Consider the following 25,431-nt stretch of genomic DNA (forward strand, 5'->3'; position numbering starts at 1 on the left):
AATTCCTCTTTCCCTGCGCCCGACGAACCACATATTCCAGTTTTGTCCTCTTACGAGATGTTCTCCTTCACCCCATTATTAGCACCATGCTTGTTTCAATTTCGAGACGTGTCCTTGAAAGGGTAAATGCAATACACCGTGAGAGTTGACGCCCGTGTGTAACTACTTGCTTGCCACACATTGGACGTAGTTATTCGAACAAAACGAACCACAACTACCACGCGGAATATGAAGCGAACCGCAATGTGAAGCAACAAGATAACGTTCGCGCCAGTCGACACAGTGGAGTTGTGTAGGCGCACAGCCCATCAGTATGCCTACGGTCATATTGCCTCTTTCTGCACTCTCCTTCCTTCGTGCTTCCGTCCGTCAGTTTGCCAGCTACTCCGTTCCCATAGAGAGCCTCAGTCACAGCGAGGGACGACACCACCCCGGAGTTCCCGTGTTCAGCGGTGAAAATAGATGATCTTTCATACGTGCCAAACTGATATTTGAGAGTTGTCAACGCCGAGGTCCACATTTAACAACGCCCACAGCACAAACTCGACTTATTTGAATAGGGCACTTCAAGCACCGGCATATTCCAAGCAGGGGCAAGAGACTTGAGCCCAAGGTTGAGGTGAAATACTCTTTTTCCGCAGTGAGAAGATATAATGCGAATGATGGCTGAATTACCTTATGTTAAAATGATAGCCTATTATATCACTCACACCAAGAGGGAGTAAAATCCTTGTTATCTGGGACCCGAGGCCTTACGTAATGACACATCTCTCTGCGGCCAGAGTTGACGGGCGGTGCACGGTGTGCTTCCGTCGTGAACGTCAAGGCCGCTTATTAGCTCACACGGCATTTGTGTATTGGAACTGAGTTATACATTTTTGGATGGCTCCCTGCAAAAGCTGTATCGCTCTATGTGAAACGTTAACAGCCGGGACTGTCGGTGCGCCTGTGGAGATCTCATGAAGCTCTCAAATGTACCGCATATTCTTATGCTATCCCGCGCGTGGTGATATTTTACTCTCAAATAAAGTCCAAGCTCTGAAGGTGTCTCCCCTATACTTGTGGCTCTGCCGAAAGCAGAACCTCGGGAACCTCATGTGCGCATAAAAGGGACCACCTCACGTTCAAGTAACGTGGTTCTCCCTCCGTACAAGCACTGAGCTCTGTACGCATAGGCCCCTACACTCGACACTATAACCTGTGCGTTACAATCGTATCGCTTCTATCCATTACTTTCTCAAGGACAAGGGACGCCTGCTACGAGAGCTGTAGCATTCTCATGGCGTTTCTCTCCTCCATGGCTCCCTGGTAAGACGCAGCCTTGAGCCGGTCGCAAAGACTGATGAGCTTGCTGGGACTTAAACCTTCCGCTGGTCGCCGCCCACTAGTAAAATACGCTGCGATCCCACTATGATGACACCGCTGCATTCCATACCTCCCGGCTGATCTCACTCTCAATTCCCTGCAGGCCATTAAATCTGACACCATCTCCGGCTCTCGTTGCAAACGGAGCTGTGTCTGGTGGCGTAATAAAAAAAGGGAGCGGAGTTGTGGTCCTCCAGAAGACATGGTGTTGCACGCAAGGCGGACAGCCGATGCCTGGACAAAGCGCAACCCACGAAAACAATAACAGGAGAGCCGGTACTAAAACAGTTGAAAAAATAGAGTACCTGGCTTAACTACGGGCTCTTTCAGCTTACGTGCCACAATCCCATCAAGCTGGGAGGCCCGCCTTGCGTAAGTAGCGTTTGTTTGCTCTAGGGCTGACGCTTCCACCGCCAGCACGTGACACACGGAGTACAAAAGCTATATATCAATCGTGCTGTCATCGACACTGGCTAAGATGAAAACAAGGAGGACAGCGCTGAAATCGTGCTTCGCCGTCGGTCCTGACCACGTCCCGATCCGACCGCTCGATATGATTCTTGCCTTCTCGATAGCAGTAGACGCGGAGAAGCTCCCTCACCTCTCTCCCTGCTGGATTAGTTCGAGTAGGCTGTGACATCATTCTTCCCGTGTCGTATTTCACATTTAGGCGTGGTGGACTCCAAACTTCCCATCTGCTCGAAAGCGCAGCCCCATCGCTATTCCGAAGCCCAAAGGAGACAGCGTTGTGGAATATTATGACACCTGTCTAGGCAGCAGCTCAGGTACATGCATATACCCACCCTGGACAGAGCTTATATGCTGCCATTGGCTGTTGGTGCTGAGATACAGGGTGAATTATGTTTCTTCCCCAAGAAAAGTCTATTTTTTTCGTATTCAAGCTTGGGACCCAAAATAGTCGTGACAGGAACGGCGTGAGGCATCAAGTTCCTTGACCATGTGGTGAGCTGTATGCAAGCCGTATTTGTGTGAGCATCTGAAAAAACTTACCCATCTTCCGGTTATGTCGGAGAAGAAACGTTACTCTCCCACGTAGTGTCACGGCGCGAACATTGACTTCAGAACAACCGAGAGCGCCTCCTGGGCGGTCAACAGACAAGTTCCTGTGGTTCCTTTCGTGGATGTCGAGGAGAGTCGCACCTTACCGACTACATGCCGATTCGCCCCATGTTGTTGGGGGAGTGGATGATCGCCCTGCTGAATGACTCGGAGCTACACGGGGATGCTGGTGACCAAATGAAACTCAGAGACGCCCGGAAAAAGCCAGCTTCTAGTTTGTATCTGTTTGCGGAGCTGTCTGTCGTATATCACCGTAAAAAAGCTCACCGGCTACATTATGCGTTCTTTCGCATGTTTCGCTGACAGGGGGAAGTAGCTGCGAGAACAGTAGGTGTTGCCAATTTGTGTCATAAACTCCTTGCGTCTGTGTTTGCTGGCACCAGCCCACTCCCAGGTTCATCACTGTAGGGGCCTACAACCTGCCATAGGCAAAAAAGTGTCGACCTCAGCTGCTTTTTGCCGGCTTTTCGCACGTGCTTAACTGGTATTCTACTGATACCAGTACCAAGACTTTTACCACTCCTGAGTCAGCCTCTCCCGTTTCAGAGGTGCATTGAAGATCCGGAGGTGTGGCTTTGCATGTCCCATCGCCTGGCTGTATGCCGTCCACCTGACACTTGAGGTTTGCCTTACTATGGACCAGCGGTTAGAAATTTTCAAGCCCACGCGTGTCTCGAGTCAAGGCGGCATCACCACTCGATATGCATCAACTGATGGGGCAATCTGTTGGTTGACTTTGTTCCGTTAGCCCTCTTGAGCTTCTGAAATGACAGTCCCGTCAGGGGAGCGCGCGGAGCACTGGAGACTCGGAGACATCGAACACTGGCACTCTTGCAGCTGTAAGCTCAATGGGAGCTACTAGTGGACGAGGGGGTTTCGGAGAGAGTGGTGGCAGGCAACAGAAATGTCTGCAACGCTTGATCGCAGACACGTGCTCAGGGCCTGCGCTCTCCACCTTTTCACCGACAGGTCCTCGGGAACGCCCCGACCGAGTGCGCTTGGTGGTACCCTCCTCCGTGTTGTCTGTACTCGTTCATGCCTTTGGTCATTTGCAGGAAGCGTAAGCAGATAACCACCGCGTTGAATACGCCAGGCGCCTCGTGGCTAACACACTCTGATACAAGCGGGCCAAGATGGTGTGTCGGTTCAACTGCCTCTTCGCGAGAGCGTGCTCTGGCCTGTACTGGGGAAAATGAATCCGAGTATCCATGTGTCGATCGCAGGAGTCAGTTGTGTAATCATTTTCCTTCAATCAAAAAAAGTTGTGCCGAGGTACTACAAGCGTCGGAATCCATCGCGCAGCCTATGGTGGGACTTTGCGAAGCTCCTCCCTGCGTTATTTTTTTTGCTGGCGCAAACGCTTGGCACGGCATCACTGTCAGGATCGCTGCCGAGTTTCTTCGCCCTGAACGTGCTGTCTGGAGGCTGCTCTTTGGGACAAGCTGAACCGGTTGACGTGCCATTGACCCAGGCAAAATACCAACTGCAAAGCCATATGATTCGATCATAGCGGGATAACCATCTGAATCCAAGAAATGCGGCGGTTCACTGGTGGACCTAGGAATTTGCCACAATTCGGCCTGCATTCAGCTTGATGCTTCTGCGTGCGTGCAGGTCCTGCAGTTCCCTTGCTGTATGCGTCAGTGGTATGTCCGGGATACCTGAAAGGCTGCAGGTCATCTGGTGGCCTCCGCGAGCGGAGGGCACCACCGGCTGATTGTAGCCGCAGAGATGAGGAGTTTTTTTTTTCACTCCGCGAATCACCGTGGGTCAGTAGCTCCATAGCTGCGCTATAGGCAAGAGACTTTGGGATGTCGTTCAGCGCTTGTCGAAGGCAAAGAGAATCAAGCCGAGAGCGTCGAAGGCGTCCACCGGTAGTCCAGCGTGCCTACAAGGTACAGCGGACAAATAATGAGCTAAAAACAAATTGAGAATGCGCGTCTCGCCGGACGTGGAGACCCGCCCAAACACATGATCGGCCGGGAAGCATAGCCTGCACAATGTGTAACTGCGATTTGGTCTTGCGGACGCAAACAAAAAAAAATGGACCGTTGCGGAACCAAAATCCACGCCTGTTCCGCAGGGCTGCAGGTAGCGCACAGAGAGCAAAGGAAAAGAGAGCCGTATCGGCAGCTGCTTAAGCGCGCCGGGTCTTCCCGCGTCGCATTCCTTGGTGTTCCCGTTTGTCCGCGGGCGTGATGACGAAATGTGCTTCGTCTGATTCGTTCGGGTGTGTCAGAGTGCAGTTTGCGAGTAGGTGACAAGCTACTTCTGCAGCTGATTTCTTCCATGCAAGCTAGGTTCGAACACCCATGGCACGGCACAAACTTCTCGTGGCGTGTTTCGAGACTCGAACCCCCTTCAGCAACTCAACGGATGGTTCCTGCAGCTTTTCGCTTTTAATGGAGCTGTTTTCCTTTCCAAATCAAGAAACGACCACCGACATGAGGCGCCACGCCACACAGCAACGGTTAGACACAACGCCCGCCCGATTGGGTTTGTAGCTGCCGCGATGTCCCGTCGACGGTTCTTGAAGCGGCCTCGATCACGAGAGCGGCACACGCTACTACGAGCAGAGATGGTGTTGCGTCACAAGCCGCCGCTCAGCGAGAGAGCTGCCATCTTTAGGCGATGCGTGCGGATCAAAAAAGAAACCTTTTGTGTCTATCGCCGGGTCGTCAGCCCATCGGCGAATACGCGGTGGAAGGCCGAACGTCATAGAAACCGCTGGGCAGCCGACGAGGGAGGCACACTCCACTGAAAACTCAACCGACGTGCGGCTCATATCTAGGCGAGGAACACCGGTTTCATCCAAGAATCTGGGGACGTGAAATAGCTGACACAAAACGATCGTCGGCGCCAGATGCAGGTCGACTGCTGGAAAACTCCAATGCCAAAAGCCTGCCTTAAAATGCACGTGTTCATTCTATAGTCAAATGAGCGAGATAGCTCCATGCTTCGTATCTCTGAGTGGCCAAGCTTTGCGTGGCGATCCCGTTTCAGGCCATGTTTCACGATGAAACTCCGGAGTGTTTCAGCAGCATGTCAGAAAAAACCTCACTTGATAGCGTGTGCGTTCAAAAACCTGATGCAAACGCTGCCTGGCGGCACGGGGTTGGACTGAGAGCCCGCGACTGCCTCCGCACTGCCATCAGCAGAGGAGCCGCTAGCTGCTGAGGCCGGCAACCCGGTGAGCCGACACGGACGAGTTTGGTAGAGGTCGTAGTGACGTTTCTGCGATAACGCCACAGAAGCGTCGGCAGTGGCAGTGTTGCCCCCGACAGTTCTCTCGTTTCAAAGGCAGCATCGCGGCCTCTAAACCCTCCGGTGTTCTCGGCACGAGACGCGATGTCCCGGCGCAGGTGTCTGCTGGACCAGTATATTTCGGACGCACAAGAAACGCGATGAACACGGGCCCCATGGATGGCTGAGTTGGGTGGCCTCTATCTCTATTCCACTTGCTGTAGCGCCAGGTTCTGCTATGGTCAGTTCATGTTTTCGTATAACTATTCGTGTGCTTTCGGGTCAATTTCAGATGCCGCTGCCACCAGAGGCTTTCCGAAAAAGGACAATCAAAACAGATTGGAAGGCCGCCCTTTGTTAACTCCTGAGACTGGCAATTTTAATCGCTTCGGTGTCGTGTCGCCGAGACTAATGGGAGGACGTCGCATGGGCGCACAGGAAGGCACCGAACGTCGCTAATACGCCTTCGACGCGGAAGTGGATAGGCATGACCAGGCGGGATGTGAGCGACTGTGCACTGTTGTGCCGCGGAAACAGGCAGGCATCTGACTCTCGCGCTGTGCAACAACCGAGATTTCTACGGCTGCGCCCGTCGGTCACTTCTGTGAGCGTGCCGCACCTCTCTAGAGCTGGAACGAAGGCTCTTCGAAGATCGAACTCTCCTACAATGGAAAGGATCCCCCGATGGGCGGAATAGAATGGCCGTTGGAACGGTGACGCGTTTGCGTGCCGGTCCGACACTGCAACCAAACATTTTTTTTCGGTCCAAGGGGAAGCTCCGACTTTAGTCATTATATATGATATGGCTCGTGGAATCTCGCTGATACCGCGAGAGGCCTACGCTTCCTTCACGAACGAACACCGGTTGGCCGCCAACGTCGTCCGAAAAATCGGTGGCAACCACAGGCTTGCGCTGACGCTCGGCGAAACCGCATGTTGCATTCCTCGGCACAGGCCACCTACCAACTGAGCCGCTTCGTATTCACTTGACGTTTCTAGTTCTCCAGAAGTCACATGAGGAGCCTGCTTATGTCGACTTAAGTCCAGGCTGACGCCAAGAAAACGCGCCGTGTAGTTTGTCGGTCTTCGCCCTTACCTCAAATTGTGCTGGTAGATTTTGCTACGCCGATAATGGCTAAAACGGAGCTAGCACCGCTCTCTCAGCAGCTCCGCCCGCACACGAGACAGACTCCTAAAACCGAAGTTTTCACCGCCGCAGCACATTTGCAGGGACCAGGTGAGAACCCCTTTCGCAGAAACGCCAACTAGATCGTTCTAGAGGCAAGGTCCGCGCTGCCCAGACGATCTATTGAGTTACCGCGGTGCACGTGGCGTCGCGACAGCTCGGCGCCAGCTGGCCAGCTCGCTGCTTCAGCTCGATGCGTTGTGGATACCAGAGATGCACGGGCTTTTTCTTGATGGGCAGAGCAAGAGATATCGCGAGCTCGCTGTCGCCACCACATGCCACGGCATGTTTATTCGTCTTTTCATGGCCATTCGGAGTCTAGCAGAAGACTTCGCGGCCTGGGATTGAAGCTTGCTCTGGCCCCGCCGTCAGGGAAACAAAAGCGCTGGAGCCGTTTCGGTAGCGCCACAGGAAGCAGGATTGTTCTCTGCTTTCTGTAGTTCACCCCAGCCAATCGTTTATCCATCTCTTGGCACGGCATTCTAGTGGAAACAAATATAATGACTCGCTCAACGATGCTCCCCGTAGTTCGCCGAAGCGGCGCAAACGCGAACCGTCTTGCATAATCTCTAAAAAGCCTGCGATCAGCCCTGTTCATGTAGTAAGGCGGCTTTTTGTTGCGTTAAACTGTAGGCGCGATTCGGCCGATGGGTTGAGTAGAAAAGGTTCAAGCATCAGCCATGCTCGTCGGATCACGTCGATTGAAGCTCACCCTCATCCCGTAACAGATAAATCGGCGTCCCAGACCTACCCAAAAGCTCCTTGTACATAAACTTGCCCCACCCGGTGAATCATCACCGCTATGCAAAATGCTATGCTCGGCAGAACGGAACAGACACCCCTAGCATGAGAGTCATGAATACTTGTCATCGTCCTGCTTTTTGGTAGGTGCTCAATGTCTGCCGTCCGGCACAGTACAGAGCAAATGTTAGACCAGAGAATGGCACTGTTGCTCTGACGCCGTAGGTGAAAAGAGTGAACTTGTGCCGGAAGAATAAGTGATTTTCTCCGCAATGGCATCCGAAATCAGCAGCACATTTAGCATAAGCTGGCGGCTCACTGGACGTTCACGGACAATATCAACAGAAGCCAAGGTTCGATAAATTCCTGACAGACCGCCATATCGCCAATATGTAGTCTGTAGACTCCACAATCTACTTCCTGTGATGGGGATGCGGTTGCGCCCGCTTAGGCAGGCGAGAGACTCAGTGGGCGCTTCATGAACGCACAGCATAGAAAACGTGTTATCTGTTTTACAGCCGAGGTTGGTGAGGCGGCGGCAGGGTTGACCTTTCTGCCCCGTTGTGTATCAAAGAAGTTCAGCTTGTACCGATAGGATCGAGTTGATACCGGCCGGAACTGCACGTGAAAACGTAATATCGCATTTATAAGCATATATAGTCAAAGAACGTTGTTAATCGTTGTGCAACTCCAGCCTGCGACACATAATCTTAGCCACGACTCGGTCAAATGACAACAATGCCGGTAATCTACGGAAGCTTTGAAACCGTCACCAGTAAATTTGAGAGTCTCAGCGTACTATATTGTATCAGCGACATGTTCGTCCAGCCGCGGTTGCAGGAGAACTCAAAGACAGTATCCGTCACAAAAGTGACATCATCACGCTGAATCTTAAGACGGTGGAGAGCAGAAAACGGCAGCTGTCTGAGAGGAACTATTCTCGAGGCGCCTTCTGTCATACAACAGAGAAACACGGGCAAATTATGCGGCTTACCCCCCCTATCGAGCACCAAGTTACGCAAACAGGAACACCCGTAGAAGCACCGTTTTCACCATTAGCTGGTGAATCATATCTATGCTGTCTACATCTCAAGGCCCTTGTATGCGACTCGGAATCGTAACCACACTAATTGGTGAGCCTATCATCTTCACAGTTAGTTGGATCGAAACGCGGAGGGATCACATACTAGACGAGCATTACATGACGATTCTTGGCCGATTCTCTATGGGAGCTGTATGTGACACATCCAGGTTGCCTCCTACCTCCTACTTTAACAGCACACCTGTCTGGCGCCAAGCCCCCTTTATCGTGGCAACAGGAGTCTACAGCGCCCAACGGTCGCATGCCCTTCAAGATGACAGAGTATTTCTGCATAGGGGGGGCTGATACGAGAGATACCTGACGAGTGTGGGCCGAAAGCAACTGGCATGATCATATTCCCTCCGGTAGGGGCCATGCGCAATGACCCGGCCACCGGTACGGTTCATGTGACTTCGTCGCTTGTCTCATGCAGACCGTGAAAGGATAGATTGCTGGAGTACACGGGAGAGCTGTGTAAAATATATGCTAGCCCCAGCTCTGCAAAGGAATATAGAGGTGTGTAAATGCGTTGTAGCAGGCGGGCCCAAGGTTATCTTATAATATGGGTGAAGCCAATAAGTCCCTGTGTCTAGTACGCCGGAATGCCAGCGATGCTGGAAGTCAGAAAGGACTTTTCACGATATGTCACGAATTCATTTCACTTGCCACAACTAGCCCGCTCACGATGTCATGACGCAGGGGGGGCACATTCATGCTGCGCAGACCCGTTGCTGGCAACACGGGCCTCAAGACGGCTCCAGATACAGAAGGCGCGACTGCAGGCCGCAGGAATGAATCAGTTATTCCAATTCTTTCACTTGGTACCGCATCTCCCTTCGAGGATACAACTGGAACTCGCGCACCTCAGAATGAAAAAGCGACTGGAATTATGTACGCTAAAATAATGGTTTTGACCTATGGCAGCATTGCCGTTACCAGATATTCTATTATACATACGCTGACCCCCCCACTGCCTCACTGTCGGATGAGACTATTTTCGGGACTCGCAAAGAAGGTTTAGACACCTTGGCTAATTGCAACGACTAGGCCCTTTGCACTTCGGACGCCCAGCTACAAAGAGTAGCGAGGAGACGTCAGGCCGTTGTGCACCGCACTTCCCCTCATTCGTTCTGCGTGGCGACCCGTCAGCCGGGAACTCGAAAACGCGAGAAACCAAACGAGAAAGCGAAAGAATCAAACCGTAGAGTATGAGACAAAGTGGAAAAATAGACAGACGGGTGATCGGCGTAAATACGCGGTAACCAACCAGGGTCAGCGCGGGGCTGAATTCGCGGGGAGACTTACGGGAGGTGGTGGTATAATGGCATCCCAGGGCGAGAGTGTCACCCGAAGTACTGCAGAGAGGCACATCATTTAATCACTCAATAAAAGGGAGGGCGAAACTTTAGGGGCTTACGTTGCGCAGGGGTTTAAGGCCGATTTCATCAACGCAGTGGGTGACGGCGACCCACAAGGCGATATGGGGGAGTAAGGAGCGGCAGCCATTTTCTCGGTTCATAGTCTGCGTGTCATTTGGTGTCTTGCTGTGCCTGAACTGGCACAGCCGCCGTCCGGTCAACTGAAACAATGAGGCACAAACCCTAACGACGATATTCCCGTGCCGGTCGACGCTGCATGACGCTGAATTCACAGGGCCACTTGATCACACCGGACTAGCAGGATCGCGCGATGAGATTCAGGACAAACTTTTGCCATGGGTCACGTCCGCACTACGATTCGTCCATGTAGAATTTGTGGCAGGCGGTCCACACAACGTAAGTGGCAAGCACTTACCGCATTCATGCCACTTTATTTCGCAGGAACAATGGTGTAGACCCAAAGCCAAAAGGAGTTTTCATTTTGTATACTAAACTGCCGGTAACTGCCACCACGTTGGAATGCCTGCATTGGCTCCTTGGCAGGGTGTGTGGCTGGTCCCCGTCGTCAGTTCATATCTGGAACCGGAAATCGTTGAGGATAAAGTTCATTGGTTTCCATGTGAGTGACAGTGTTCTGCGCTGCTGCCATCTTGGCATCAAGAACAGGTTCGACATCCGTATTTGGGGCAGCGAAGCGGCTTCACTGGTGTGCTGTTTCACCTTTTTTGGGCGGTGGTATATTTGCGGAATCCCTGTTTTGGTCGGTGGCACTAAAGTGACTCCTCGAGCATAACTGTTTTGGTTTAACCATATTTCTGTAGGAGAATGAAATTCAGCACTTCGAACAACCACGTGTGCAGAAACAAGCATTCGGGGGAAATCGAATCACCCACGATATGCCTTTCCTGTATGGCTTCCCTGTTCGCGCTGCGTACTTGAGAAATGTTGTCATCGTAGAGGCTGCGTTATTGCAGTGTGACTGTGGGTTTTCCTTTCGAAGGGTAGTGTGCATTTGTTGTTTGATGGACGGAGAGTGAGGAAGTTCGAGGTTCCGCTTAGAGATGGCGTAGAAATATCTGTAGTACTAGGAAGTTCAACTGCCGATTCCGTGAAATGTTGATCTGCCGTTGCCGCCGTGAGGGCGTGCTCGACCCTTCCTATTGCTCCATAAATCAGAATAGCGCAGCTTTCGATCATCTGCTTTCCGCCTCATGACGGGAAAATGGTATGACAGTTACCTATTTGAAAAAACGCACTTGTGCCACAGAAGTATCCCAATTTGAAACAGGAGCAGCTGCGGGAAAACGAAAGATCCGCACCTCTCTGGGGTTGTTAGGTGGAGAGTCAGCGTTTGATGTCAAGCTTGTTGGTTTGCGCAGGGGTGCCGTTTTAAAAAACACAGTGCCTCTTCAGAAGTCCTGGGAGGTCCGAGTGCCCACAAAAGTGTTTCCGCGCAGTACAGGTCCCTTAGAGGAGGTAAACCCCGGGAGTTTTGCGTCTGTGATCGAAACGCCGTCAACTGGTTTTGTGCACAACCACAACGTGCAGATCGTCACTACACTTGCAGACAGGGTAGTATGATGGACGTTTAGATCAAGCGATAGGCGGGCAACCCACACCGATGAAATTGCTTTGTCTTTCTGAAGTAAGGCCGTGGCTCATGTATGAGTCATATCTAACCTCCCAAGCAGCTGGACACACAAAATGCTGTGCCAAGTTAAAGTTGAGTCATGATCTGTTAGCTTCATCCAAAGCGCTTTTCAATGTGATCCTTGATAGATGCGACGATGCTCAGCTGTTCAGCCTTAACACGCTTGTTGATCCAAGTCGGTACTGCATCTGCCTTCAAATCAGCCTGAGAAAGCGAAACAGAAAAATGCAGCCGACAGGGTAGAGAACCGCACGGGAGTTTTGCGGGTGCGTGCCTGACAACCTGGTGATACCGGGCTTCCTGGCGGCTTATAAAAAATGTTAGACAAGCCAACTCGGTCTAGGAAGTAAGTATGTCGCTAGGGATGCGCGATTTCCTAGTACGAGGCACAAGGCCATTGGGTTTGGCTTCTATCTGCGTGCCATTCGTTTGCATGGGGCCATTTGGTGACAATAGCAATCTTTTTAACTTCGCGATAGTTTGTTTTTCAACCTACCTGCGTGACAAAGGAGATTTGGATGGCTCCATTTGAGAGAAACTGCAAGTCGTAACCACCTTTTAGGAAGGTAGCTCTAACGAATGTTCCAGCTCCTGATGGCCACAGATCAGCGGCGGCGGGCGCGTGAGGGTAATCCACGGAGCGCAATCCAAGGATTATACGCGTCTCTGAGATCTGATAATGCACACCACAGACGGATAAAGTAAACATTGTCCTCGAAGTTTTGCTCATAACCGGACGGTAGTAGCTAAGAAGCAACTATAAGTCAATAAGCTGTCAGTAGGCATCCCCTACATTTCTTTTACAACGGCTGCACTGTCAAACAACCACAATTGACCACGGCAGAACGAAAACGGAAGCTCAAATGTACAATGACCCGGATGGAATATTCCTGTTCAGTCCGATCACTACTGAGTTACCATCTGAACAAGATGGCAGACTCTTAATGGGTCCTACTCCATGGCATTCAAAGTGTCTCACGAAGGAACACCACCACACAGCGATGGTGTGGCGACCACCGGTGATTGGGACGAAGCCCTCGAGCTCTTCGCTGATCCTCCGGTGACTTTCGCGTCGTTTTCTTACCTTTTTCTGATAACAGAGAAGCGTGAAGTCTCTGCCAGCGAAGCCCCACTGGCCCTTGAATGCATGATATACGATACGTGCTCCACACGGCAAATCGTCCAAGTTGACAGCTGTTCCCAAAGATATAGGGCACAAGGACAACAGAAACAACAGACAGAAATCGATAAGCAACAAATGGGGACAGCGGAGATACACAGAGTTTGTTTGTTCCATTGCTCACGCCGATTGAGAGGAACGAATGTCCCCTCCACTAAACATTCGCGAAAACAGGCAGCGCTCCATGGAATGATCGGGGCGATGGAGAACGCACCCAGATGCGTCAGAGTTACCGTCCATTGAAAAGGCAATAATCAGAAGGATTCACTGCCATTTACAACAACAAAGACACGGCTTGTGCTGGAGAAAAATGGTCCCCAATTCAGCCGCAGTGGCCCCGACAGCAGTTGGGACTATTGAGAGTGACTGCATCAGATTCAAATGCGTGGAGCTCAGCCTGCGGACGACGCGAGCAGTTCTAAGGGGCTGTGACCTGGGGGTAGCTAGTTGCCATTCACTTTTTTGTTTGCCGTGTTCCCGGTCAGTCTGCCGATCTCGCAACCACGAGTCGATTGTAAACTTTCCAACATTTCCCCTGACGTTGGTTTTCATGGCGCGTGTCAAAAAACCACCCGTGGATTCCTAGAACAGGATTTTCGGTCGGAGTCTTCCAAATGAATCTACAATTCCACAAGACGATTGAGAGTGCCTCACCTTTCAGGAGCTGAGGATCAAACTGCAGCTTGTTCTCTGGGTCTTTAAGGTAGTCGATGACCGTCTCCAGCGATATTCCAGCGTTGTTCAAGGTGATGACTCCCATTCCCACAACAGGCAATTTTCGATCTGCCTCATCGTCTCTTTGGAAAATTCGGCTTCCACCTTTTCCCTTACTGACAGACCACCCTGCTGCTGACGGATCCGGTCCTAAGGCACTGTCAACGAGGTCTTTGACGGCTGAGACCGCCTGTTCACCCTGAAAAGCCGGAACGGAGGAAATGCACAAAAAAAAGGTACTTCAAAAGACTTAACTCCGTGTTTGAGAGCGAATTCCCCCAGCGCAGCTGCACACACAGCAGACAAGTGTAGACATACATTTCTACGTACAGGTGAACAGGAAATCTGATTCCGTACCCACAATCGAGTAAACCCGCTGGCAATACACGGGCCTCTCTTCTTCACGTGATGTGATGTTGCGTCCCGTATAGATGCCTGACTGTCAAAGCCACTGGAGGCAAGGAACGAGAAACGAAAATCACGTCACATTTGGAGCGAGTGGATTCCCTCCGCTGGGCCACATCGTCAACAATTAAGTGCAGCAGTTACGGACATAGACATCAGGCGAATACATCGTTTCCGCCGACGTTGTTACCAGGATTACCATTTGCAGAAACGGGTTCCCATCTTCTTCTCCGTCAGCGAGGCCTTCTCCGCCTCCAGGAGTTGCAGGCGACCTGGTGGAGCCTCCTGTAGAAATGCCCGGCTTTTCTACGCTACCCGCCGTGCCATGTTCTTGCTCGCCTCCAACTTTCTCTTCTGGCAATGAGGGCAGGTGCTGAGGGCCGAAAGAAAGACGCACGACGGATGGGAACAAAGATCGCATACTACTACGCGGAAGGCAGGTCAGTCGCTCGGTACTGCGGGAGCCTTCAAAAAATCAGTTGGAGCGATACGATGACGCAGCTCTTGGTATACACTGGTACAGCCGTGAGAGGCTTTCGTGTGTGCGTCCTCGCCGACAGTATACTGGGTTCGATACCCACGGCCAATCCTGTTGCTGCTTCACGGAAATGACGCCGATTCGAAAAAAAACACTGACCGTCTCGTCCATGGGCGGGGGACCGCTGACACGGTCGAAATAGCGATTGACGATGACATCCTGAGCCAGATTGTCCTTGTGGAGCTGAGCTGTGTACCACAACTGGTCTTTGGTATGATCTTCCTGAAGGACGAAAGACAGCAGAGAAGAGCCGAGCCTTCTTTTCCAAGCTGTGGTACCAAGCTTGTCGCCGCGTACGTTTCGTCAGGACTAAGAATTCACTGTTCGTCATAGGGCCGAGAGGACACCAACGCGAACTATGCCATGCTATCCTGCCTCCTTTTCTGTGAGAGGTAAAGCAGCTGTATGAACCGACCGAGGGGAATCAGTCTTTGCAAAAAATCAGTGCCACACACGACTAAGACCATTACCGGATCGCCGCTGTCGTTGACGATACGACGCGTTTCGTACAGAGTTGCGTTTAAGCCATCATTTCTCTGAACTGTCTTCAGGACAGACCCCTCCAGCCGCGTCGACGACTTCCACGCCCCTCCTGCGTCCTCGTCGCTCTGCTCCACCCCCAGACCGCTGAGATTCAGGTGGATGGTCTGTAGACGTTTTCCACAGAAGAGACAACAGCACATGCAGAGCTATGCATCAGCATTAAGGTCAACTCGATGATTACACCCATGATTCATATGCGCTTCACTCCGCCGATAGCTGCCTGTGTAAGACCCTGTGTCCAACGGTAAGGCCGTGCGGAGACCTCAAAAAATGTTCAAATGAAGGCCGACGGTCTAAAAAGCTGGACACCACCACCATGGACAAGGCAGTTATATCTACCAAACCCGTTTGCGGCTTTATATCTCCTCTGCAGGACTCCTCGTTAAATTTGATTTCGAATTTTCAACATTTTGCATTGGGACTGGACACAAACGTCTGGAAAATATTACATACATCTGAAGATTTCCCTTCTGATGAAGAGGTGTCCCAACCTATCCAACTCGGGTCGTCTGATGGGATAGTCTTGAAAGCGTCCTACCTTTGTGAGACCAGCTGTAAGAGTCGTGGCGACGCTCAGTTCATTCTTGTCTTCATCGTAGTCATATGTCAACTGAGGCGTAAATTTCTCGACGGCCTGGCGCACTACCCAGGGGATGCCCAGATGCTGGGTCAGGGGGCTCATACTTTCGGACTTGCTTCGGTTGAAGAGCCATTCACCAAGGAACTGGTTGACCCGCTGAAAAAAAATAAACCGCGTTTGCTCCCGATGGGAACCAAGCCACGTAAGTGCTGAGACAGGGCAGGACGAACTGCGCTGAAGCAATCAAAAGTCTCATTGGGAGGCCGTTCCTGCGTTGCTGGAAGACATTCCTCCTTGCCTCTCCTGGCGTACAACGACCCTGCGGCAGTTCCCGTTCCGCTTACAGACACAGGCGAGCAAGTGTAGTTTTTGGCTCGGCTTCAACGCAAATAAGCTGCGCAGCTTAACCCTCAAGAGTAGCGCATGTCGCAGCAAAGCTTGTAGGCCGTAGTGCCCCCACGAAGTGTCAACCTTCTAAGCGTCACCCTGTATCCAGCTTTTTCAGCGATATCTCTGCGCAGCTTCCCCTACCTTTTTGATATCTTCCGGGCGTTCCCTTAGCGGTGTTTCAGGAGCTGAGGACGGTGGGGCCACAGTCGTCAAGGCAGTGCTTCCTGGTCCGCGGGGAAGAGACGCTATGTACTGATCAGTCGCCGCCGACTGAAGGCCACAAGCGGGAGAACAAGCAAAACAGACACAAATATGGCGCCTCCAGAAAAGCTTCAGGGACGAGCGGAAGAACACACAGTGTACGGCCCCGCTGGTAGGGCACTCCGTCTTCACCAGAGCCTTCCGCTACACGTTTAAGAAGATGAAATCTTACTCTAAAGGTGCCCGACATCGGAGCTGTCATCCTGGCAGGGCTTTCATGTGTGTGGCGGGGAAAGAAGACAAAACATCGTGGTAGGATACAGGCAACACAAATCAGAAGTAGTGCAGTGGCTTAGAGCTTAAAAGGCAAGACTGGAGTCAAGCAAAAGCCCGAGAAAACTGATCTACAGGGGGCTCGCCTCACAAGCTGCCTGGTGTTGACGTGAGGCACGGCCTCGTCTGTTTTTCCGTGAGCGTCTTCTTCTTCCTTGATCTCCGCGTGAGCAGCGAGACCGAAGACCGTCAGAGTCATTTTCTGAAGCACTGCTGCCTCGAAGAGGCTTGGGGGTATTCGGCCACCTCGTGCGCCCCGTTGAGTCGTTGGAGGGGAGAGAATAAGAAGAGACGGGAAGAAACAACGGAGACATCGAGTGACGAAGGGAAGAGGAGGCGACGCCGGCCCGACAACACTTGGAAGGCCAACCACACGGCAGGTCAGGGGAGTGACTTCTTCCGCCTAAGGCACACACGACCACGTAGCCAGGTAGCGACACAGCATAGAAAGAAGTAAAGGTCTTCTGAAGAGGCTGTGACGCCTGAAACATGCCTAGCCACAACGAGCACTACGGTTAGCGCTTCCGCCTGCTTCACGTTCTCGGTTACAGATTCATGCTCTGCGCATCAACTGTTTGCAGCCAAACAGAGAGGGCGAGAAGCGCATGAAAGAAAAACAGAAATGCACATAGCCCCTCGTATTCAGTGTGGTTATCTGATCAACACACCAAACTTGAAGGGAACCATGGGGGAAGGTAACAGCAGCCTAACAAAAACAGTGGTACGGACAGTTTGTCGAGCTCATCAACGCATGCGGGGATCCACAAAGATGTGTACAAAACATACGTATGCATGTACCGACGAATAATCACGCACGCGACGAAGGAATCGACACGTGACGATGACTTTCGGGACTACGACAGCTGCAGCGGGTTCAAACCCCCCCCAGCGGACATTCCACTCATTCTCCAAGATGGCGTTCCCCCTTCTTGAGTGATGCTTTCATCGACTAAAGCGCCCTACCTCGTTGCGCTGCACAGCAAATCCGAATTCGTGCGCACTCAAATCACGCTCAGCCATCTCGAGAACAAGCCTGAGCTGAAAATGACCATCGACAGAAATCCCAAAAGAAAGGGGAACATGTGTCCCCATCGGGCGTAAATAATGGCGAAACGACGCCTCCGCCAGAACCCAAGAAGCGGGAGAAACAGAGACAGCTGAGGCCGCTGAGAACGAGAGAGTAGGGCCGCGCGCGTCTCCCACCACACTCGTTCCCCTCCCTCTATATCGGCAGTGATTCGAGCAGCCAGGCCGGGAGAGAACAGCAAAGGGTGTCAGCGACATCTGATAACGACAGCACAAGTATTAGGCATGCATAACGCCGGACGAGCCCGTACAAAGAAGAAGAAAAGAAGGGCCCTGCCTGGGAACAACGAGAACACGCACCTTCGAAGTGGTTGACGGGACAGCCCAGGAGACGAAGGAGAGAAGCACGGCTAGAATCGTCGCCTGCAGAGCCTGGGAGGACCACCCAGAAAACGGTTCTTCTCCCTGTGCTCCCCGTTCCGTCCCAGCGACACGAAGACTGTTGATCTGGCCTATCCCCCCGACTGAGCCGGTTTCTCCCGACGCGCGCACCGCGACGTGCGGGTGGGAAAGAGTGACGGCGAAAAAGGTGGACGAGGCCACTGCGGCGAGAAGAAGGGTCAGCTGGCTACCCAGGATAGGCACCCAAAGATCCAGAAAATCAGCAAAAGATTTCCCGCTGCCACTGAAGCTCCTGCGGGAGGAGAGTTGTTCGTGGTCGGCGCGGATCGAGAGGAGGAGGATCGCCACGAGAGAGAGAACAAGAAAGGGAAGAAGGACGCCGTGAATTGCGGCGAGAGGAAGAAGAAGGAGAAGAACAAATGCTCGACGATACAATGGACCAAAGGCGAATGGATGGAGGGAGGCCTGGAACTGCGGAGTGAGAGACCGACATGCTGAAGAATCGAGGAATGGCAGAGAAGGGACCCTCTTACAGAACCGCCCGAAACAGAGGCGACAAAGAAGAGAATCGAGAATGCAAGCAAAGACGAAAACCAGAAGGGATGTCGACGGAGGAATCTGCAGCGCTTGATCCGTGAGGAGAAGAACCAAGAGGGAAAAGACCGAGAAGAAGAGTGACGAGACCTCCAGATAGGATTTGATGACAGCGTCTGCACCATACAAGAATCGGGGGGGAAGGCACACCAAGGGAACATGGGAGGCTGTCTCTAGAAAAGAGTGTTTTCGCCGTGTGCCAGTAAATGCCAGAATCGAAATGCAGTGTCGAAATGCGGCATCCTATATCGAAAGAGCTTACCACACGTAGACCAAAGACGGAAACATATAAAGGGATACGGCAAGTCCCCCATCACGGCCCGGGCAAGGTGCCAAAAGGCAACCCGCAGCCTGACGCCAGCGCAGGACCCGAAAGCGCCCCGTTCGAATGGAGACACTCACCTGACCTGTTTGCGAACAAGGACTAAACGCTGAGGGTCGTCGATTCGACTGCACTGGACTACACGCCTTACCAGGTTGTCTGACAGAATGATCGGTTCCATCGTCTGTCCTTTCGTAGCTCGACTCTGTCTCGACACCCAAAGGGGCGGACGACGGGTGACGAATGCCGACTAGCTTCCTGCTCATCCAGGAGGACCAGCAGGCTACCAACCGGCCCACAGAAAGGAAGAACAGTGCGAGCAGCAGAAGAGGGACATTCTCGACAAGCCCGCAAAGAATCTGTGCCACATAGATGGACCCCTGGAATCGGCCGGAAGAGCCCGCGGCACCAGTGTACGGCAGGGCAACAGAAACGGAAGGGAAAGCCGAAGAGAGACAAACGGAGTCGACACCAGAATCCACCATGGGGCGGGACGGGCACGCGCAGCTGGAAAAACTCAGGTAGCTCGGCAAGGAGCGCCAACCCAGAAGAGGAAATTGAACGAGGACGGGTCTCAGCACCATTCCGACCGCTGGGATGTCCAGTGGAACAGGAGGCAGGAAGAAGTCGAGCCCGGTAAGGCACAACGCGACGAGAACAAGATGCAAGCAAATGTACAGTCCGAGCCGCGTTGCACTCGTTGTCGACCAGAACCTGAAGCAGGAGCAGGGTACACAAAGGAACGATCTACAAGTTCTCAAATACCCAAAGCTGTGCTTTCGCGTAAGCATGTCTATTGAAGAATCCAGTAACAATACGTCGAAGTACAACACACCGCACATCCTCGAGACAAAACGTACACCTAGAATATGCATTGGCGAGTCCCGGTACGAGGGAACATGCGGGCGGGACAGCCAGTGGCTACAGTGCCTAAAGCAGTGAGGAAACTATGGCTGAATGGGAATACTAAGGGAAAACATGGGACTGGTGTTTCAAGCACCACCATCTGGACAGTGAGCACTTTTGAGACAACTTTTGTTCCTCAACCGGCGTCGCCATTTAGCAAGTGTTCGGCCCACTTACGGAGAGCTCGCTCGAGGAGAGAAGACCGGGTCTGCGTTTTCCCTTGTTTCAATCCCGCCATCCGCCAGCCCCCTGATTACTGGAACCGTTCCTGCCGCTGGCCCAGAAACAGAGGACGAGCACTCAGCATGATGGTTGTGAGGAGCGGGTCCCACTGAATTGTTCACGACTGAAGTCGAACGGGATGTTTGTTTTAGGAAAGCTCGACGAAACAAAGGGTGGGCCGCGAAGGAGAGCCTTTCCGAGGGAGACGCCGCGAAGGTTAGGAGAGCCTCGACCTTCTGGCGAAGCACGTGCACCGGCCACTCGAAGAAGAGCAGCGAGGAGAAGGGCGAAGTAGATGAAAGGGACGAAGATGACGACGCGAAAGAGGCGAAGGGAGGGAGACTAGGCAAACCAAGAGTGTACCGGAAAACGGGGACCTGAGCACAGAAACAGACACAAGACAGCTTTTGAACAGGATGACACAACAGCAAGGTATGAACACCCAAAGGGTGTGGGGAAACGGAGAAACACTTCAGGTGCCTTCCGTTAAACTCCTCTATGGAGAAGCCGACAACTAGACGGTATACGAGTGGATCCCCCCAAGCTGATTCATGCACAGAAACATTTCCCGATCCACCGCCAACCTGATGTAAACTGTGACTGATATGCCCCCCCACCTATGCCATGAGGGATATCTCTCACGTTGGACAGGAGCGCCGTCGCGCCTCCCATTATTCTCCAGTCCCGTTCCCTGGCTTGGCCGTATACGTTCCCCTGTCCCTCCTTTCCCTCTCGGATGCACTTTACTGTTTCGGCCTTCCATCCGTTCACTTCTTCCCGCACGCTGCTCACAATGGCTGAAAGGCGCCGGAGCTGGGACAGCAGCACGAGGCAAACGGCAATTCCGATAAAGCCTCGAACTGCCCTCGACGCGTCCACCACTCCAAGAAGCACTTCTGCCACCGTCAGCGCCGCCGCCGATGCAGCTCGGACACTCGCCCCCCCAGCACCAGAAGAAAGTGCAGCCGCTGCATCTGAGGCGCCCGGGCGCGGTGTCGACTCTCTTGCGGCGGCTGTCAGCAGAGGCCACAGCGAGGGAACGGCCCAGCGGAGAACTCTCTCCCCCAGGGAAAGCAAAAGAAGGAAGACGAGGAGACGACGAAGCCAGCGGACAAAGAGAGAGAAAGCCGCAGCTGGATAACCGAAATACGCAGCCTGAAGGAAAAAAAGCCCAGATCGGTCGACGCGGCAAGATCCACATAACGAACCAAAACCCGATGGAGAAGGGGACGTGAGACCGAAAAACGTGAGTAGCAACAGGCAGATGCGGAACGGCAAAAGCATCGCGGCTAAAGGACGAATAAAGGTAACTGGAGGTGGTGTTACAGGTGGAACGCGCCTTGACGGATTGCGCGATCTACGGCATTGGGTAAAAGAAGCACATGCGGCGAAGAACTCCAGTTCCCATTATTGTCGCAGCCGAAGGAGTCGACGAGTTAAACGAGCACATCGTCTCCGCAGCCGCCACAAACGAGCGCACTCGGAACTAGCACAGCTGCGCGACGGAACCATAGCACCGGTGTTTTGAGAGTTCCTCCACTGCAGAGACAGAGAGGGAGAAGTAAAAACCTACAACCAGGACGTCGTAGGACGCGGCAGACGTGACCGCGAGAGGACGACACAGTGGCGACGAAGCGCCGCCTTTTGCAGCAGTCTGGCGTCTGCGACAAAAACAGTTTTGGAAGCCTCCAGACCACCAGGGAGCTTTCGCCTGGAGCACTGCCAGCAGCCGCGGCTGATGCAGCGGGAGGAAATCCTCCACGACGCCTGCTGCGATACAAACCTCCAGCACGCTCAGGCCCTGTGGGTAAAGGACCGGAACGAGCAATTCGGCAGCAAGTGAACACACACGGAACTAGCGTCAGTGGCGACGCGAACCCTGAGGAATACCAAAGTACAGACACCTGGGAGCGCGGCAGCGTATTCGAGCCGTGCAAAAAGGACAGGAAGCTCAAAGATGCGCGAGAATGCGCCAACGGGGAAACCCCCGCGAAGGCGCCTTCCCAGGGGAACGCCGGCCACTGGCGTGGAGCGCGCAAAGTTTCCCGGCCAAGTGCAAACAATTCAAAACACGGTAGCGGCAGCGCCTCCTTCTGTTGCCTCCATGGAGGCAAAGCAGTGGCGCAGTGCAGCGTGAACAGGGCGTGGCTCTTGATTCTTTTGGTACTCCCACGCGTCTCTTCCCCAAGCCAGCGAAAGGATACTGTGCGACCGCATCACTTCCCTTACTTGCAAGCTCGGATAAGGAGCATCGGCGCCAAATCGCATGGCGAAAAGCTCGGATCTCATCAACTCGATCGCTTCATTTGGAGTCAGAAACAAGCGCGAATCTTTTCTGGAAAAAAGGAACACCGTAGAGAAAAAAGTGTCGCAGCCGGCAGAACAACTTGGAACTTGGAACAAGAACAAAATGTCGACCTCGGCCTGCCCTCTATTCATACGCATATATATTTGCAATGGCGGTATACATATACCTTCACACAGGGATGCACAAACCCATACATGTGCATCCCGAGAGGGACGTCACAGGAAGAATGGACAGGAGTGGGTAGCCCACGAAGATTCACGAAAGAGACAGACCCGCTGGCCTGAATGTGGGGGGGGGGGGGGGCATTCCTTTCCGTCGTTTCCACGACGCTTTTAGCTTGCGATTGCTCGCCGACGCCACTGCCCTTCCCTGTTTTTCGTCATATGGATATATATGTATATGGATATATATGGAGATATATGGAGATATGTGGATAAACAAGTGAGAGATACAAGAAGGGACAGATGCAGAACGAAGGATCGGTGAGAGACGGCGTACCTGCCCCCTTTGAAAAAAGCTCTACAGGCCGATCTATACGGAGCGAAGAAGACGCCGTCGCCAGTGAGCTTCAAGCCGCCCACTTCCTCGAGAACTAGAAGCAGTTTCTCTGTGTCCGCGGTCACGACCACGAATTTTCTTTTGCTGCCATCGCAAGACGACGATCCAGGGAACAGGAGCCGGCTTAAGGGGAACGCTGAAGCCACTCTTGCGCCAAACGGTTTCCTTGACTCTCGGCTGCTTTCTTCGAGTTCAGAGACCATTCGAAGCACAGGGTGGCCTCTCAGTTTGTTTACAAGGTACTGTTGAAGACGAAGGAGCACAGCATTCTCTGAGCCCATCAGCTCGTGCGATTCGTCGCGAACGGCGGAGCCTACGCACCGCAGCACGAGCAACAACTGACTTGGACTGTTCGGGGAATTACGGGGGCTGCGGTCCCCCGGGGGCGGCGTGGCCGCTTTGGAAGCGACGGAATGAGACATACGCCTGCCACACACACTTGGGGCGGGGGAGAGGAGCGAGGACGAAGACGCCGAGGAGAGCTTCCTTTGACCGACACCGTCCCCGTCAAGAAACGGTTTCTTTTCCTCGCGAGCGTGGGCAGACAGCTGCGGAACTGCGGCTCCGACGGGTGGAGAGAAGAAGGGGAAAACGCGTTGACTCAGGAAAGCTGGAAGCTGAAACTTTGAAGGGAAACATAAAGGGGTGGACATGCAGGGCGTGTGAGACTGCAGCGAAGAAGATGACCCCGTTCGCCGCAGAGAATTTCCTGCCGGATGCGGCCAGGAGGACGACGGCGAGCCCCGGCGTCGCATCTGAGGAGCACCGCAGGCACAGCCACGAAAGACACCGAGACGCAAATGAGAGCAGGAGGAACCCGTAGCCTAGCAAACGAAAACAACAAGCGAAAAGTGCGTAACCGCAACAACTGCAAGGGGCATCGAGATGTCCTCTGAGCGGGCGTGGAAGGTATCCGCCAGCGGTATCTCCGCGTCCACCACATGTATACGTGTGCACACGTGTACTATCCACAAACAGATGCAGCTCTCTATGTAAAAGACCCCTGGCTCCTCCGCTCTAGCCGGGAGGTACACGCTGCACGGGTAAAATCCCCGTCGTTCGTCCCTGGAACTTTTCTCCTGTGTTCGAAGCCGTTTCCCCACCCCAACGCTTGCGCAAAGAATTACTGTCTTGATAGCGTGGATCGACATGGTGGATGGTTTACAAGGGAGCAGCAGCGCGGTTCCGACTGCTGAACGCTGTAACACGACGGAGGATAATTAGTCAAACACCAGCATTCGGCTGCCTTTTCACGCTCAAAAACGTCGCCTGTGATGCACATTACTCGTGCCGCTCAGTTAGCACGGTGAAACAGATAAGACATGGTAAGAGACGCCGAGTCAGCGTGCTTGCGAGACACAGCTACAGTTGAAGCACTTACTGTCAGACCGGACAGTGAGGATTCTTGGCCAAGGGCGTTGCCAGCCCCGTGTTGCCGTTGCTGGACGTAGAGCATCTGCTCCTGGAGTTGCTGCTGTTGCCAGAGCTGTGCCTGATACCGCTTCAGCTCCACCTGCTGACGGCGCACGAGGTCGAGCAACTCGCTCAGCTGCTGCTGCATCGTTTCTGAACTTTCGTCACCCGCCTCCATCTTCTTAAAAAAAATTTCCTGCTTCGTCTTGCCAAGAAAACTGATCAGGTTTAGCTCATAAGCACCTCTTTTCCGAACCGATTGTGTGATATGAGGCCCTCGGTTCTTTCAGGTGACTCGGTTGTGCAACCTCGCGTCACGAAAGAGCCTTCACGTCCCAGCGCCTTGGTGCGAAGAAGAGAGAAACCCGGAAGGCAAGAGAGAGAGCAGACCGCTTCCTCCTGCGGTAACTGCCGGGTAAGAGAAACATGCAAAGCTTTGGGACGGTCCGTATGGGGCAGCGAAGCAGATGCCACTAACGGTCTATGCCCCTGATGGTGTCGCTCTTAGGCAAAGATTCCCCCGAATGAATCATCATCCGCGGACACACGGTTTCCCCCAGGAACTCGCGCACACCATTTATGTTGTCCGGCGTTGCCCCCCGAGCCAAGCCAGTGGAGTTGCCGTTGGTTCAGCTTCAGCATTTCCTTTTCGCGCAACCGATATCTCCTCTTTGTCGCCCAAGGTCCGCAAACGCTTTCTTTGAAAGAAGTATCCTGCAGCAGAGATACGGTTACCGTTGTACGGGTCAACAGAGTGCGAGCCCCCACAAGAGAGGCAAGACGTCCGAACGGGGAGGTGGTAAATACCTACGATAAACGAAAAAAAAAGGAACAGCCCATGTACCATAGGAGAGCCTGACGCCACCAGATCCTTCGCCAAGTTCAGTTGCTTTCTCAACGGTTGACCCGAGCCACACAAGACAATCGGGACGGTCACTAAAGGAAATCATTCCAGCTCGATGAGAAGCGAACCCAGAAAACCGCTGTTCCAGCATCTATATTTGCTATTTATCATGTGTTTCGAAACCGAGTGTTTGGGGACTCCACGTTTTCGCGTTCGCATGCCCGGT

The 25,431-nt window shown here is 53.0% G+C and overlaps 1 protein-coding gene across 1 annotated transcript; it reads right to left on the reverse strand.

Annotated features, from left to right (window-relative positions):
• Window positions 1-11,819: 11,819 nt before the first annotated feature.
• Window positions 11,820-24,539, reverse strand: NCLIV_006160 (multi-pass transmembrane protein, related; the record flags this gene model as incomplete). Its single annotated transcript, XM_003880126.1, has 19 exons — window positions 11,820-11,930; window positions 12,223-12,399; window positions 12,811-12,920; window positions 13,561-13,819; window positions 14,225-14,398; window positions 14,663-14,785; window positions 15,034-15,210; window positions 15,645-15,842; window positions 16,218-16,346; window positions 16,702-17,013; window positions 17,574-17,648; window positions 17,997-18,532; window positions 19,106-19,668; window positions 20,038-20,134; window positions 20,700-21,237; window positions 21,656-21,883; window positions 22,312-22,417; window positions 22,889-23,703; window positions 24,330-24,539. 19 exons carry the CDS (start codon window positions 24,537-24,539, stop codon window positions 11,820-11,822), a joined length of 4,938 nt encoding a protein of 1,645 aa, XP_003880175.1.
• Window positions 24,540-25,431: the final 892 nt, after the last annotated feature.

The sequence above is a fragment of the Neospora caninum genome, chromosome II (genome assembly GCF_000208865.1).
Source record: "Neospora caninum Liverpool complete genome, chromosome II".
Lineage (NCBI taxonomy): Eukaryota > Apicomplexa > Conoidasida > Eucoccidiorida > Sarcocystidae > Neospora > Neospora caninum.